Source organism: Hemicordylus capensis, chromosome 1, assembly GCF_027244095.1.
Source record: "Hemicordylus capensis ecotype Gifberg chromosome 1, rHemCap1.1.pri, whole genome shotgun sequence".
Classification (NCBI taxonomy): Eukaryota; Metazoa; Chordata; class Lepidosauria; order Squamata; family Cordylidae; genus Hemicordylus; species Hemicordylus capensis.
In genome coordinates this window covers 69,144,097-69,161,024 of record NC_069657.1, presented here as the reverse complement: position 1 = coordinate 69,161,024, position 16,928 = coordinate 69,144,097, and the positions used below count along the sequence as shown (strand labels likewise).

The 16,928-nt window shown below is 44.5% G+C and overlaps 1 protein-coding gene across 6 annotated transcripts in view; it reads left to right on the top strand.

The window, feature by feature from the left end:
* BMF (Bcl2 modifying factor) overlaps positions 1 to 16,696 on the top strand; it is a 55,798-nt gene extending 39,102 nt beyond the window's left edge. The window contains exons 4-5 of one of the 6 annotated variants that reach the window (XR_008313703.1): positions 5,385 to 5,573; positions 13,177 to 16,696. Coding sequence is in view for 4 of the 6 variants with exons in the window: in XM_053285484.1 (XP_053141459.1) it covers positions 5,385 to 5,482; positions 13,177 to 13,195 (117 nt within the window). In the remaining 2 variants the exon portion in view is untranslated. Of the gene's footprint in view, positions 1 to 2,833; positions 2,931 to 5,384; positions 6,925 to 13,176 lie in introns of those variants that run through there. The other 5 variants (XR_008313702.1, XM_053285484.1, XM_053285485.1 and 2 more) reach the window with 5 other exon arrangements.
* Positions 16,697 to 16,928: the final 232 nt, after the last annotated feature.

Sequence of the window (16,928 nt, the reverse complement as noted above, 5' to 3'; positions counted from 1 at the left end):
AAATGCTGCTCCCTCCCCCTTTCTTTTGCTGTATTTCTCCTTGGACTGAGAATAAGTGAACATGCCTGTTAGTCAGGCTTGTGTATTTGTTTTACAGTCGGAACATCTCCAAGATAGGGCTGAGAGAGATTCCTGCCTGCAACCTTGGAGAAGCCGCTGCCAGTCTGTGTAGACAATACTGAGCGAGATGGACCTATGGTCTGACTCAGTATATGGCAGCTGCCTATGTTCCTAACATGTTGGAAACCCCCTTGGCTGAGGGGTCTCAAGGAACGTGAATTCCAAAGCAACTGAGTTTGAGAAGAAAGGCTAGAGTCTGCATTAGGGGCATGAAGCATCCCTGTCTCCTTTTTGACAAGAATGGAACAAGGAACTAAACAAACTATCTGAGTTGCACAAGACAGGAAGGGCTATACCGTGCAGGCCTGGGAAAGAGGTGGCCCACAGTTGTCCCTTCTGGCTTGAAAGTCAACAAACTGTTGTCATGGTGCCTTTCTGCTACCATTTCCTGCAGGCTTAGTCCAGAAAGAGCGACACAGGTTACTGTTATGTTTGCTTTGAATTACAAGCACTTTAAGGAATTCCTCACCTGCCAAACCTTCCTTCTGATGTGGAAAATAGCTTGGATTTCATTTTTTTATTCCATAAAATGTTGCTGCAAGTCCTTCAGAGAGTCTCCTTCCCCAGCTCTGTGGCAGCCCTTTGTTTATGCGGCTCTGATCTTTCTTACATTTTCCTTTTGGTCACTGCTTCCTCATCTCTGCCATGCTGTTCTGAAATGCTTAGTGATGTTCTTCCCAAAATAACTGCCTTCAAATTGGCCATCAAATAAAGAACAACGTTGTGGTAATCTTTTTCAGTTTCAGAAGCTTAATTTTTCTGCAACAGAGAAATGGTTTCGCAACATCTGAAGAATCTCTTTCTTCCCTTCCCCTCTTAGTTTGGTTCTAAAAATAACAATTAAAGGACCATTAGCAGAGTGGAAAGTATTCATCCTGTGCTGTCGAAATGATATTCTTCCTAATTCCCTACTCTTTTTTTTTTTTTAAGGTAAAGATGAAGAGATATAAAATTGTGCTCGTGGTTGTCCAGACCTTGAAAGGTCCCTTGTGTGATTCCTCCTCCTGTTCCCCTCCCTCTATTGCCCACCAAACTTCCTTCTCCAACTAGAACATGTTCCTGACCTCTGTTGCCCTGGGAAATGTGAGCGATTTCCCTGTTTTACCTGCTCTAATATCTGCTGTGGGAGGCACCTCCAGCCACCTGGCAGGCAAAACAACTTTTCAGGTGACTCAGCTTCTGGCTGCTGTGTTCCATACTGTGTTTAGTATAAGGTACTCGCTGACCTATGTTTAGTTGTTGGTGCCTCCTTGATTTCCTCCCCCATCCTTCAGAGTTCCATTTTATGCTGCTAGAACTGCAGCTGCAGGATGAGCCCAGATTCCATTGGGTCCAATAGAAGTTTGGCTGTAAGTTTTGTTGAAGGCACTCCTTGGTTCTTTAAGAACTAAAGTGCACACACGCTGTGAATTATAGGTTGCACTCTTGTGTAAAGAACTTGAAATCTCTCAAACACTGCAACAGATGTCTTTGTTAGTTTAGTTCCATACATAGTTACTATCGTAGATAACAAACAAATATTTAGGAAAATGACAGAACACCTTTCAACCTGTGGGGGTTTCAGCCAGCACTATTATTACTTTCTGATCTCCTTCTCTTTATCTTAAAAAGAAATCTGTAAACAACATGGAAAGTTGTTGAATACAAAAGATGCTGGGTGGAATTACACATTTTAGATTGTAGGATAATTACAACAATCTGCTTGGGTGACCGCATTCCAAAAAAGGAAAATGGTTTATGGCCCTGCAGACAAGAGCTGTGTGCAGGGTAAGAGTCAACAGGGTGTGTGGGTGTGTGTGCGCACACATACGCACACACACACACACTGCTGTGACGATGGGAGAAGCTGAACATCTCATGTTCCTGTCTTCGTCAGAACAAGACAAGAGCTGTGTGCAGGGTAAGAGTCAACAGGGTGTGTGGGTGGGTGCACGCACACATATATACACACACACACGCACACGCACACTGCTGTGACGATGGGAGAAGCTGAACATCTCATGTTCCTGTCTTCGTCAGAACTTACAGATCCTGGAAAAAATATTGTAAAAAAAGAATATTGTCACCCTCCCTGTAATCCTTATCTGGGCAGTGCATTGATATGTGTTGGAAGCACTATAAACTGTGTATCTGGCTGGCTGGAAATCATGCTTATCTGAAGTGGTTAAATGGGTACACCTTCACATTTTTATTTATTTTGTTTTATTTTATTTTTTTTATTTACTGATTTAACATATTTGTATACTGCCCAAAACACAAGTCTCTTGGTGGTTTACTACAAGTCTCTGGGTGGTTTACAACATTCATTCTTGTTCTCTGAAGACTGTGCATTAACTGCCTTTTATTCTAACCCGGTGGTTGAGCTGGGATTACGAACTGAGTCACCTAGGTTCAAGTCCACTTCCAACTGGAAATACCCTCCTGCTCCTGCTCCTGCTCCTGCTCCTGCTCCTGCTCCTGCTCCTGCTCCTCCTCCTCCTCCAAAACAGCTCAAGGGAGGTGGGGACCTGATTTGAACCAGGGAGGCTGGGAGAGGGAGGCTAACTCTTTCCCCGTACCATTTTCCTGCCCAAAATACCAATCCTGCTTCCAGATGCCCTGGATTAATTGGGCAGCAGATTTTTTTTAAAAAAACCCAATATGTATCGTTTGTATCATGTGTTTGAGCATTCAAAGTGATTCACATTGTATTATTTTATTATCCTTACAACAGCCCTATAAGGTGGATATTGCTCTCATGTTGCAGATGGGGAGCTGAGGGTCAGAAAGGGATGGCCTGCCCAAGGCCATCTACTGATTGCATAGCAGAGGTGAGATTTGAACCAGAAACTTAAAACATCAGCTGAAGAGGCATTCCCCCTTTTTCTTTCATAAGAGGGAATGCCTCTTCTATAAGCGGATGCTGTGACAGGAGTACAGATCCTCTAAGAAACAAAACAAAAATGTTTGTTGCTTCAGCACTATTGTGTTTGTTCCTGTACAGATTGAACTGAGTTATTAACTAAAATTCATACAATGAAATTGCCTGTGATTTCTTTAGTTGGGTGATAGTCCTAAGGTGGACCAGTGAGGACGAAGAAGTTAATCAAGTCCTCCTCAACAACCACTGTCACCAGGCTGCAGCAGAGGGTGAGGCAAGCCGCAAGGCCCCTCCATCAGTCTGAGGAGGACCAAGTACCATTTGGACCAGTGTTCTCTCTAATTTTTTTCATCTGTGTGCGGAATGAGTTTTGTTCTGGCCGGCAGTATCAAGGCAGTGTGCCCACATGTGCATTCAGAGTGGAGCTTTCCTGATTCAATCTGAGCAGGGTCTAAAATTGACTGAGCAGACTTCAAAAAAGTGTGAGCACACATAAATGCCTTAGAGGGAACACTGATCTGGACACCACCACTGCGCTTTTAACTTTGATAAAAAAAAAAAAAAGATTCTGAGCCCTTTCGGGACAGGATTATTAATTCTAAAGAATCCTGTAAGCCGCTCTGAGCCTTTCAGGAAGAGCGGGATATAAATGTAACAAATACATAAATAGTTGTTTCTAGGGTGAATCAGGGAATAACATTTAAGCAAACTTCTCAATAGCTTTTCCTCCCATGTGCAAAGGAGCTTTAGATTAGTTTGAAGAAGTGCAAACTCCCTCACTTTGACTTGGCATAGTACTATGGGATTCCTGCTAATGGGCATTGTGAATGCTGCTGATCTTGGCTCTTCTTCTTGAATCAAACAGTAATGAGATGGTGTTTTGATTACAGCAGTTGTGTGAATTGGCCCTCATGCAGGAGTGCTGGAAAAAGCAAATGACTGTATGCAAATGCACACGATCACATTCCAGATAGCCATGACTTATTCATGAAAGCAATGAATAAACCTGAATAAGCCTTGAAGCTGCAGTCCTAAGCATAGTTTCCTAGAAGTGAGTTATTTGGGGCATCAGTGAATCTGCACATGATCTATGAATTGAGTTTCCAGATCCCTTACAATGTCTCATAAGATGTTGGGGCATTGCTCTCAGACTGTGCAATTGGAATGTATTTGTCTTCACTTATCCAGTGCAGCTGCTCCTCTGGTCTTTACTATGGATGACAACTGAGAGGCTCTCTTGAGGGCTGATTATCACAGAGAACCAATTTCTTAGGGTGGATATTGTGAAAGAGAAAACCACTCTAAATTCTATTGCCACTTATTCTAGATCATCATGGCACTAGGGGACATAAGCAGGCACCACATTTCAGAAAAGCACAGCTGAGCAGAACGATTGCCTCTCCATTAATATCCATGATTTTTGCAGTTTTGATCTGGTATCCAGAGGCATTAAACTTCGACAGGAAAGATAGTGGCCTTTGACAAGTGAGGAGTGAATGGTTCTCCTATCCAAAGGTAGCAATGTAGGTTTTAAGCCTCCCCACCCCCAACCAAGCTTCTAAATTTGCTGCTTGATAATGGGACCTGAAATAACCCCTGGTGTTTTGTTTTCCCCCTCTTATTTTGTTTTCAAGTGTGTTCTTGCTTAAGGTTTAATTGGCTCCAGTCAGGAGGAAAGGGCTCCAAGACTGATTATTTATGGCTTACTGTCAAAAGGAGCTATAAAAAAGGGCAGTATTATCTTGGAGATGCTGGGAAGCAAAGCATGGTGGAGGGGGGGGGGGAAGAGTGTGTGCGCATAGAAGTGTGTTTTCTTGTACTGGATAAAATCAGTTTTGCTGTCTCAGCAGTGTGGTTTAAATTGAAGATTAACCCTTTGACCTTCACGGTGTCAAATCACTTGCAGATGGATCACCAGCTACACTTCTCTTTTTCTCCCCCCTTCCCCCTCTTCTATGTTTTGGGGGAGATGGGGGGGCACTCTCCTTCCAAAAAAAGTGGGGGGATAGAAATTGTTTGTTCTTGCAGCTGGAGCTTTGAGTGGCTCAGAAGCCAATCTGATTAAAAACAGCACTTGGCTAAACTCTGCAAAATCCTGCAAAAAGGAAAAAAAAATCTTAATCCTTTTGTTCACAATACATAAAGGGTCTGCTCTTTCCTTTTTATAATGTTGAAGCTACAATTATTTGTGGAGAATACTTCTTTCTCTCTCTCTCTCTCTCTCCCCTTCTCCCTCTCCCTCTCCCTTTTACCCCTCCCTCTTTCCTTTAAACGTGTTGTACTGATGGGATTAAAGTGTCTGTTCCTGAGAATATAACTTTGTTTTTATTGGAATCAAAGAGGCTCTTGTGTTGCAATTTTTAAATTATATGAGTAATCTTGTTCTGATAATTTCCCTTTACAGCACCAGCAGAACAGAAATCACGTCTGGTGGCAGATTCTTCTCTTCCTCCATAACATGGCCTTGAACATGGAGGCCCATGGACACCGTGCAGGTCGGAGGTGAGACTTGCCCCGCCTCTTCCAGGTCACATCCAGGCTGCTGGGAGCACTGAACAAATCCAGGGCAGAGATGGCATGCCGCTGGACAGATGTGAGGTTCCTGTGAAGCTGAGGACACTTGTTTAAAGGATTTGCGTTCTCTCTTTGGGCTTCCTGACTTCTGAGGTGGGGAGCTTTGGTCCAACACTGTTGATGAAAAATGATCCAATAAGTGTGTGGCTTGCAATCCAGATGCAAGTGTGAGCAAGCCGGTGGACTGGTATAGGGAAACTTTGGTTTCAGCTAATGATGGGTGTGCAGCAATGTTAGCTGCTGGTTGTATAGTAGGGCTGACGAAGAAACTTTGGGTAACTTCCAGATGAGACTCGCTTTACTCCCCCATGGGAGAACTGAAGAATATCTGTTTAGAAAAAACTACGCTTGAAATAGCAGATATTTACTGCCGGGCAGGCAGTACGGAATCCCTACATTTCACGACTGCCGGAGACACTGGTGTAAAAGTTGGGGAAATGGATCTTGGTTAGGAAAGTCACAAGTCTGAACATTTTGAAGCCATTGGGGGGAAAATGTGTTTTTTCCGTTTTTCCTATTTTTTTCCCCTTTGTGAAAAATACAAATTTGCGGGAATTTGAAATCAACACAATACTTTCCTATCAGATCTAAACTAACTCCTCTGCATTTAAGGACATAAAATGCATTATGTTTAACTTAGCAGATTAAAATTGCACTGTTTGGTATATTTATGAAATTTGAAAGTAAAAATGCCTTAATTTTGTTCAGACAATAACTACAAATATACCCAACGGTAGAATGGCAGGTTGCTGCACCTGAAGATACCTAAGGTTACAGTCCTTAACTGGCAGTGAGCCCAGCTGAACACAATGGGGTTGACTTCTGGGTAAACATGCACAGAATTCCATTACCAGTGGAACCTCTGCTTTTGCCAGCTGGGGAAAAGGGGAGTAACTAAAAGTTTTATAGATGAAATATGGAATTGGTGGAATCATTAACATATGTGGTAAACAAAAAGAACATTGTACTATCTGGACTTCTTAAGGGGGTAGGTGAGGAATTGCCTGGAGCCAAAGAACGATGCAGCTAGTCCCAAGGAGGCTTTGAGTTTGTGGACTGAGGCAAGTGAGAAGCAAAAAGAGTGTAGGTTGTCCAAAGGCCTTGTCACCTTGATGCAGGAGCAGTGGACAGACTTCCAAACTGCACCAGATATCTGCAGCTGTTCTGTATTCTTTAGCATTTGAAAGTACTTCTAAAATACCCAAGTCCTAAGAATGTTGCTTCTTTCGGAATCTTGACAGATGCAATAACAATGTTATCACTCCTGTTATCCTCTTTATGTCTTGGGTCCATGAGATTTGCAGCAGCATGAATTAACTTTGACAATATCATTTTAAAACTCTGCTTTAAAGAGAACAGTATTTCACTCATTTTTGTGAAAGAGCATATATTCTATAAGAGGTCTTGGATATGGGGTTTTTGTTTTTTAATTTCCCCCAACATTCCTAATTTTTCTGTTTCAGGGCTTGGGGGGGTTAATACTCCCCCCCCACCGAGGTCTTGGCATATATGCTGTGCATTCCTCCTGTGAAACCTGTGGGGAGGAGAGCTGGTCTTGTGGTAGCAAGCATGACCTGTCCCCTTAGCTAAGCAGGGTCCACCCTGGTTGCATTTGAATGGGAGACTCCATGTGAGCATTATGAGATCTTCCCCTTAGGGGATGGAGCTGCTCTGGGAAGAGCAGAAGGTTCCAAATTCCCTCCCTGGCTTCTCCAAGATAGGGCTGAGGGAGTTTCCTGCCTGCAACCTTGGAGAAGCCGCTGCCAGTCTGTGAAGACAATACTGAGCTAGATAGACCAATGGTCTGACTCAGTATATGGCAGCTTCCTATGTTCCTAACCAACCTTTGCAACTGTGTGCTCATGGGCAGAACTGTGTGTTGTTTTCAACGTGGTAGCTTCTACACAAAACTGCTTTCATTCTGTTTGAAAACCAAATCCAGCCTCCTATGAGGTTGTAGTTTGTCCATTCATTTGTGAAAATGGGCCCCTTGAGCGTTATAGCTGTGACAGTGACATTTGCTGGCAGGCTACTTGGAGAAGTTGAGTTTTTGAGAACTTGGTCACTTATATGCAGCATCCCATTATTGGAGTGGCCCTCTGTTGAAATGGGTTGCTGAGCAGGGCTGCAAGAGAGATGAGGTCCATTCACGTAACCAGCCCCACCTGGGTTTGCACAGCCCTACCCAGGTAGGACTGGGTGTATGGAGCACTGGAATTGGGATCCTGGCCCTGCCCCACTGGCTCGCCCGGGTTTTCTACCCAGGCTAAAAGTGAGGTGGGAGGGCATGCTGGCTGTGTGGCAGCAGGGACTGCTGGCAGCTCCATTCAGGCTGCCGGCAGCCTGTGCTACTGTAGAGGCCGGGGGAAGAAGTGTCCTGGCCTCTAGAATGACTGCAGTGCACCACACGAGGAGTGCGGTGCATTGTGGGCTTTCTGGAGGCCGGGTGCCCTTCCCCTGGCCTCTCTCCCCATGCTGCACTCTGCAGCGGCACTCGTATGGGAGTGGGGCGGCAATTGTGTAGGGGAAGACAGGACCGATCCTGCCTCCCACCCCGCCCCAGCCCAAATGGTCATAAGAATGATCTCATGGTCTACTGCAGGGTTCCCAGCCTTGGACCATACAATGGCCATAAAGGCTAATGTGGCTGGGGATCATGATGGGAGTTGTAGTCCAATAACATCTGGGGACACAAGGTTAGGAACTTTTAGTGAGTTGCCTGGATCTGGAGAAAGAAAAGTAAGAATTCTGTCTAACTTTGCTATTCTCGTTACAAAGGACAAATTTGGGTTTCATTGCTGGCTTCCCAGAGGTGTAACTATAGGGGGGCAGGGGGGGCACGTGCCCCGGGCGCCATCTTTTCTGGTCACGTGGAGGGGCGCCGCCATGACCAAATTTTTTTTAGATTTTTAAATTTTTTTTGTTTATACAAATGTTTCCTGCTCAGTGCAGCAGCGCTGCAGCAGTCAAGGGAGCGCGTCGGTGCCCCCTTCCCCACGAGCGGTCCCTTCCGCGCCGCCTGCGGCCCCCCCCCATTGCTTTGCTGGCGCCTGGCAGCCAGTCAGTGGCCTGGCTTGGCGGCGGCGGCGGGCGCTTGTGAGGAAAAACCTAAGTATAATGTAGCATGTTGGGGGGGCGGGGGGGCGCCATTTCAGTGCTTGCCCCGGGCGCCATTTTCCCTAGTTACGCCTCTGTGGCTTCCTGTTTCTCAAGGAAAGTAATGATTACCCCATGCATGGCAGAGTTGGTGCTACAGCCCAGTCAATACATTGCCACTCCTCTGTAGGACTGGATGCAAACAGGAACAAATGACTAAGCAAGAGACAAAGAGGTGTGAGAGTTCTTGTCAACTTGAATCTGTATAGTTCATGTGCTCAGGTAGAATAGTTGCTGGGCAAATTAGCTAGGAAAAAAATGTGTGCCATCCACTGCTATTGATAAGTGATTCTTACTGAATGATCAATAACATTATATCCAGTATTGGTTAACTGATCAACTTATAATATATATTTAAAGTTCCTTGTTCTGTTACACTCTAGTGTTGCACTCTAGTGCAGGGGTGGCCAACCTCCAACTGTTGGACCACAACTTCCATCATTCCTAGCTATAATAAATGACTACTGGGGATGATGGGAGTTGTAGTCCAGCAACAGCTGAAGATCCTCGGATTGGCCACCCTTAACCCAGAGTGGGACTATGTAGTGGACTCTACCCTGTCTTGGCATATTTAAAGGCATGGTCACAAACGCTGGATGAGAACCCTAGGAAGCCTATAAGAATTTTTCACTTTTAATTTAATGGGGAACGGGAGTAAGCTACCATTTGGGGATATATCAGAACCACGTTTTATTTTCTAAAGAGAGGATTTGGGCATGTCTCCCTTCCTCTGCCCTTCTCTCATGACTAGTTTAAAATCTCAAGTATTTAGTCTAGAACAGGCCTGCTCAACTTCGGCCCTCCTGCAGATGTTAGCCTACAACTCCCATAATCCCTGGCTATTGGCCCCTGTGGCTGGGGCTTATGGGAGTTGTAGTCCAAAAACAGCTGGGGGGCCTAAGTTGAGCAGGCCTGGTCTAGAACAATATGCCTTCCTATAGGCCTCCCCAATGAGGTTTTGCAGTTTCACTGGTCCTTATGTCTGTCTTCCTCCCAAATGCCCTTTCGTTTGCTATCTATCCCTGATAACTTGCCTTACATATTCTTGCCCTTTGTAGAGGCCTTATTTAAATCCTCTATGAGTTGCTTGTCATCTTCAGGGTTCAGGTCCCTTCCCTGCTTAAGCCTGAGGAGTGTGGATGCATCTTGTCCCTAATGCAGGGATAGCCAATCTGAGGAGCTCCAGCTGTTGTTGGACTACAGCTCCCTTCATCCCTGGTCATAATTTATTGTGGCTGGGGATTGTGGGAGTTGTAGTCCAGCGAGAGCTGGGGAACTTCAGGTTGGCTACCGCTGCTGTACGTGCATACATATGTAATTGCATGAGCATGGACACTAAGGCACCTTGCATTGCTCAACCCACTCTCATCCACCTCAGCTGCCAAGGTCTTCCTGCACCTGGGTCTGGTGGGGTTGCGCAGTGATCCTTGGTATGATATTCCATTTTCTGTGAAATGTTGAAGAGGGTGTGTGTGTGTGACCAGTTGTGCCTTGGCAAAGTCCATTTTGGGACCGCTGAGCTTTCTGTTAAGGAGCTTGTGTTCCTTAAATGCTTATTACAAAGTGCCACTAAACAAAAGTAGATTAGTTGGCTTAGAGAAGTTTGTGAAAGTCAATCTTCAGAGGGACATCCCTCATAATCGCTTAGCTGGATTAATTGTTTTGAATCTCAGCATTTAACCCCCTTAAAAAAAAAAAAAATATATATATATATATATATAGGTGTTAGCAGATTTCTCTAGAGTTAAAACCATTGACTATTTCTTCTATATTTGTACCTATTTTTCAAATGAAGTTTAAGACAAATTGACATGTGGAAATAAAAAAACACTGAAGCCTGTATTCTGCACTCCACCATCAGCATATTGATCAGAGCCCTTGACTTAGAAGAGAATTTTCTAAGCTGATTTTTCTCCTATTCTTTTCTCTTGGTACCTTTTTTCTTTCTCTGTCAGTCCTTTAAAACAAAACTTTCCCTGGATGCATTAAAGCCAGTAATAGTGCTTTTGCTGCAGTTCTTGGAAACTGAGACAGCAATCATAACAAACTGTACTGCCCGAGGTAGCTCCCAGCTGCCAAAAATTAGGCCAAGGTGGAGGGAGAGGAGAGGAATGGTCTTCAGCTAAAAAGCACAGCCCTTGGGAACATTGGCTTTTCATAAAGTGCTGATGGTCACTGTGCTAGTAAGGCTGTGCCGCATAACGTCTGTGGCTACATATGTGCTGCTACCGTTCCTCTTGGTTTGTGTGGATTTTTCTGTATTCCACTGCATTTTTATTTTCCCGTTGTACCAGGTCTGCCTGTCTTCTTCTGCCAACTTAAGCAGTCCATTGGCAGGAAGTTCTTGTCAGTGTTCCTGAGGCTGGAACTCTACTTTTGGATGCTTGCCCTTGAGTGAGGCTTTCCTACCAGCCTCTCTGCCTCTTGCAAAGCTTTGTCTGTATTAACTGGAGGAAAGGACTGGGGAAGGGAATCCAGTGCCCGTAGAGAGAAGGCCATGTCTGAAACTTTGCTCCCTCAGCTTCCCCCCCGCCCTTGGGAGTGTAAATAGGTCTGCTTTGGCATGGTGATAAAGCTTTGGATTTACTGAGACACTGTTCCCATGAAACTGTGTGTTTTATTGATTCACATTAATAAGTACTTAGCACAAATAAGCACGTACATAATTGAGGATTTGCAGCAAGAGTTGGGTTCTAACACACTTTGACAATACTGCCCTGTGGAAGTGGGGTGGGATATGGCATCGTGACACACTCTGGAAATGTGTAAGCAGTAGAGTTAAATGTACCTAGACTCTTCAGCAGCCATAATGGGAGAGGTATTTGGGCTTATTAGAGTGCTTCATATAAATTACCCACTAGCCTTAAGCACAGCAGCCAATAACTAGTAGTCTTCAGGCCATGTAAGTCAATACTTTGCAGAGACAGCACTGTAAACAACAAAACAATAAATATTTGTACAACTTTATGTAGTACTTTGATTTCCAAGGCGGAACCTGGAAATATACCCCATCCTTTTTTAGATTCCCTTTGAATGGCCATTCAAAAACAGTCATGTTCTAATACGTGCAGCTTAGATTGCCTTTCAAGGTACAGCTACAGATGCAGGATGAAACACTGGCAACTCCTACCAACCATTTCTTTTCAGAGTGGAGGCCCATTCACACATTATGTTCAACACTCATACAATGAGTGTACAGCATACACAGGCACAGTCATTCACATGTGATGTTGAACACAGGTACAGAAGTGCACTTCCTATCTGTGCCATGCATTTGAAAGGCCTATATCCATGTTCACTTTTAAAATGAACATAGGTATAGTCATTCACACAAGCACATGTACAAGTGTGCAGACATCTGTATACTCGTACAGCATAACATCTGAATTGGGCTTCTAATCCAGTCATATACAAGGCAGGCACATGATCCCCCAATGGAGACATGAAATATAACTTGATCAAAACATTTACAATACCCATGCTTCCCCATCTGACTTCTGTAGTTCAGACTGCTGTCGAGGCCACAACAGCAGATCAGATTTGCTCTTCTGGGCAGCCCTAGTGGTCTGCAGAGCTTGCTGTCATTCCAGTGATTATAATTAAAAGTGGTCATTTTAAAAAGAGATTAAATAGTTATCTGTGTCTGTTTAGCAGAAAAATACCTCAAAGGCATTTCAAAATGAGCTATCCATCAACTCTTATAGCATCTAAAGAATCCTTGTGATCATTCTGTTTGGTATATACATGGACTCAGAGTTGATATACAATTTTGTCTCTTACCCAGACGCATCAGGAGGAAATAGACCAAACACACTGAATACACTGGAAGATAAGTTGTATGTGTATTAAACAAAATGTCTCTCAGAGCTTCATTCCCTCTGCCTCAGAGGATTGCCAGCATTTCAGCTGATGCTGCTCTGTGCCTAACAGCAGCTTGATCTGCAGCAGTTGGGCTAGTGATCATGTTTATCTCTATGCCGTGAAAAGCTTCACTGCTTATTTATGCAAATCAAGCTGCCCTTAAAAGCACAGTTATGGAGCCTGCTTGAAACGCTGGCAACCCTAGCCACACAAATCATGTATAAGAGGAACTTTTCCACTGAAACTCATTGTGGAAGTGAGTTTGTGAAAAGTGAAATCCGTGCAACCATCCAGGGAAAACTGACCATAGTTAAGTGAAGTCCCAGTGAAATTGGTTGAACTTAAGTTTGTCTTATTAACTTCTATGGCTATAAGTGCGACTGTTTCTCTGAGTGGAGTCTATATTGGGGGAGGTGGGGGGAGAGAACATTCCAGGTTTAAGAAAAAAAGTTCTTTGGACTATTTGCAGTCATTGGACAATATTGGGTTGGAGCGGGAGGCAATGTTGGAGTAGGAACTTGATAACGTACTTTGTTTGAAATGCTGTTACGAAAACTGTTGCATGTACAATGTTTTTAAAACTCTGATTTTTTCATTGCTTATAGATGGGTATTTTTATTCTGAAGAGCACTAATGCAGTTTCAGGGAGCCAGCTATGGGCCTACACAACCTGGAAAGCAACTGTTACTGTTATGCAAGTATTTGTACAGGTGAACCCCATTATCCACACAGGTTTCATTCTCTGCTACAACTGCAGATAACGGAACTGTGGATAACGAGGCATTGAGGCAATGGGACTCCAAGGTGGGGGTTGGTTCCTGGAGGCTTGAAAAATGGCAGAAAATAGTAAAAACTGGCCCTAAATATGGGAGGAGGGAGTGCCCTACCATGCTTTGTAGGTCTCTGGTGGTCCAACAATGCTCCTCAAAAGTCCCAACTGTGCCATGTTCCTGTGAAAATCTTTTTGGGGAGGTTAAAAAATGAGCCACAAAATGGCTCCTTTCCTCAAAATGGTGGCAGGAAATGAACTCGGAAGTAATTTCTGTTTACTCCAAAATGGCAGATAGGTGGAAATTAACTCTCCCTCGCCCCCACGTATCCTGGGACAGTGTATAGTCAGGTCCACCTGTATGTAACTTCTTGCTGTGCAAAGTGTTTCCTAATTCTTATTGTCTTGCATCTTCACAACATTCATGTGAAACAAGAAAGGTAGACTTGCCTGGTATGTCTTGTGTGGGGGACAAAAGAGGACCAAGCTCCTGTCCATTGTATAGAAGAGGGAATTTTAGCAGGTCCAGCTTTAATACAGGTGTGAGGAAAAAGCTTAAATTTCATCTGAGGCATATCTGTTATAGGCAGAGGAATCCTGTTCTCCCTTTCCCTCTCCTCATCTTCTTGTTTTCCCATGTAAATGAAGGGATTTTAACGTAAGCAGCCACCTGCCAACACGCGCCCCGCCCCCAATGCCTTTAAACATCATATTCAGCACATTGTTCTAAACTCACGGTAGGCAACACTATATTCACTTCAGTCTGCTTGAGCGAAGGGACTGTAATGTTCTTCATAACAACAGCCCTGCTGGATCAAGCCCATGGCCTATCTAGCCCAGCATCCTGTTCTCCTCCTTGGCCCACCAGATGCCTCTGGGAAGCCCACAGGGCATGCCCTCTCTCCTGCTGTTGCTCCCCTGCAACTGGTATGCACAGGAATCTAGGGATATGCATGAACTTCGGTTTCTGCAGTGGTTCGAAGCCGGACCAGTTCAGCAGGTCGAGTGCGGCGTGGTGGCAAGGGCGAGTGGCACCTTTAAAAGTGAGGACCAGGTCCTTGCCTGCTCCACACAGCTTCCTACTGTGGTGTTGTGCACCCCCCATCAGCCCACTCACAGTGGCAGCGCACCGCTGTCTCGCACATGACCACTGCACATCCATGACAGTCACTTGTGTGGTCAGCAAGGTTGCTGACCACACAAATGGCTGCTGCACATGCATGATGGCACCACGAGTGGGCTGATGGGAGCACCATCGCTGCACACTGGCTGATGGGGGGTGGGGCGACACTGCAGCTGGAAGCTGAGTGGAACAGCAGTGGAACAGCCTGCTGTCCTCACTTTTAAAGGTGCTGCTTGCCACCATGCTTCGCTCGACCTGCCGAAATGGTTTCGCCAGACCCGCTGAACCGCTTTGGCTTCAAACCAGTGCATGAACTGAGGTTTGTGCACTTCCCTACTTGCCTCTGAGTCTAGAGGTGGCCTATAGCCCTCAGACTAGTAGCTATTGATAGATCTGCCCTCCATGAATTTGTCTAAGCCCCTTGTAAAGTCAGTTGTAAAGTAGTTTTGTTTTCCAGTCCTTTTCCTAATGATTCTGAGCATGGAATTTGCCTTTTTCACAGCTTCCACACACTGAGACAATACTTTCAACGAGCTGTCCACCACGACCCCAAGATCCCTCTCCTGGTCAGTCACCGACAGATCAGACCCCATCAGCGTATATGTGAAGCTGGGGCTTTTTACCCCAGTGTGCATCACTTCACACTTGCTTACATTGAACCTCATTTGCCATCTTGTTGTCCAGTCCCCGCCCCCGAGAGATCCTTTTGGAAACACCTCACAATCTGTTTTGGATTTTACTATAATTTGGTGTCATCTGCAAATCTGGCCACCTTGCTGCTTACCCCAACTTCTAGATCATTTATCAATAAATTAACAAGTTGTTCTGATAAGAACTAATTTGCCTACTTTCCTTTCACTATGATCTTCATTGATTATTACCTTCTTCACAAGATAGCCCATTTCAGCCTTAAATGTTCACACATATACCGTCTTGAATTGGGGTGGATGACATCATCACAAACTACGCTGTTGAAGGTGTCTGTATGTGTTCTTACAGCTGTAGCAAATTTGGTTTAAATTGGTTAGGTAGTACACAAGTTGGCCCACTTGCACCTCAAATGTTTACACGTCTGCCATCTTGAATTGGGGTGGATGACATCATCACAAACTCTGCTGCTGAGGTGTCACTACAACTGTACCCAATTTGGTTCATATTGGTACAGGCATTGGAAAGTTGATGGAGGTAGGATGCACGTACACACACACACACGATGCTGGATGATCTCATAAGCTTACTTTCCCTAAGGAAAGTAGGCTAAAAAGCACTGGTCCCAGTATAGATCCCCAGGGGACCCCACTTCTTCCCTCCATTGTGAAAACTGTCCATTTATTCCTACCCTCTGTTTCCTGTCCTTCAACCAGTTACCTGTCCGCTTATCCTGTGACTGCTAGGTTTACTGAAGAGCCTTGGATGAGAAACTCTGTTGAAAGCCTTTTGGAAGTCCAAGTATACTGTGTCAACCTCTCCCCTCTTAAGATAAATGCTCTGGTCCAATTGACATAAAGATGGCCAAAGGTTTTGAAAAAGGCTTGAAGATGGGTTCCTAGGCAAAGCACCTGAGGGAGCTGTATATCTGCCTTCCTTGGGTACTTTTGAAAATTCTGTTACTAAAATGTAGCCACCAAAAAAAATTAAGCCACATTTACTATAAAATGTTGGTGTTACGGCTTTTTGTAATTATCTCCCTTTTAAATGATGTGTATTTTAAAGGGGGGATTTTAAATCTGATTTGTGTGGAATACCATGTAAAGAATAATCTGAGGGGGGGGGGTGTCTGTCTCACTGGACTCTGACTTTTTATAGAAGAAACTAACTTTGGATTAGCCAGTTGCACTGGGAAAGCAGGTGGATGATAGAGAAAGCTCTCCACGTTTTTAAAAATTCTTAATTATAGTATGTTCATGTTGTATACATCTTAGATTTCTTCCAGCTGAGGGACTGACTTTCTTGCAAGATCCTTGGCAAACATGGTCCTGAAGTGCACAGACCTCTCCTTTCCCATGGACTGAGACCCAGTGAGAATGTAGCATTTTGTCTATCCCGGTTGTGTGCCTTCAGGACTCCTCTGCCTTGACCATTGGTGACTCAGAGGAGCTCCCTTTTTGTATATTTAAAGTATATTTTCTTCTGGCTTTTTCTGTTTGGTGCTTTTAAACATATTTGAAATTCATCTTGGTTCCCCCCACCCCACCCCTTAACTGGTACAATTTAATAAAATGGTTAAATCAAATGCTCTCTTTTCTTGCTCTCTGCCTGAACAGCTGTTCCAAGTCTTTACAGTTCACACCCCTGTAGATAATGGGGCATGAAGCAGTGCCTCCCCTGAGGAGCTGAGAGGGACTGTCCATGGAGAGGAGGCACTCCTTCAAGTACACAGGCCTGACCATGAAGGGCTTTCGGGGTCATTGCCTTTAATTGGGCATTCTGCACTAGTTGAACCATCTTCAGGAATTTAGGCCTTC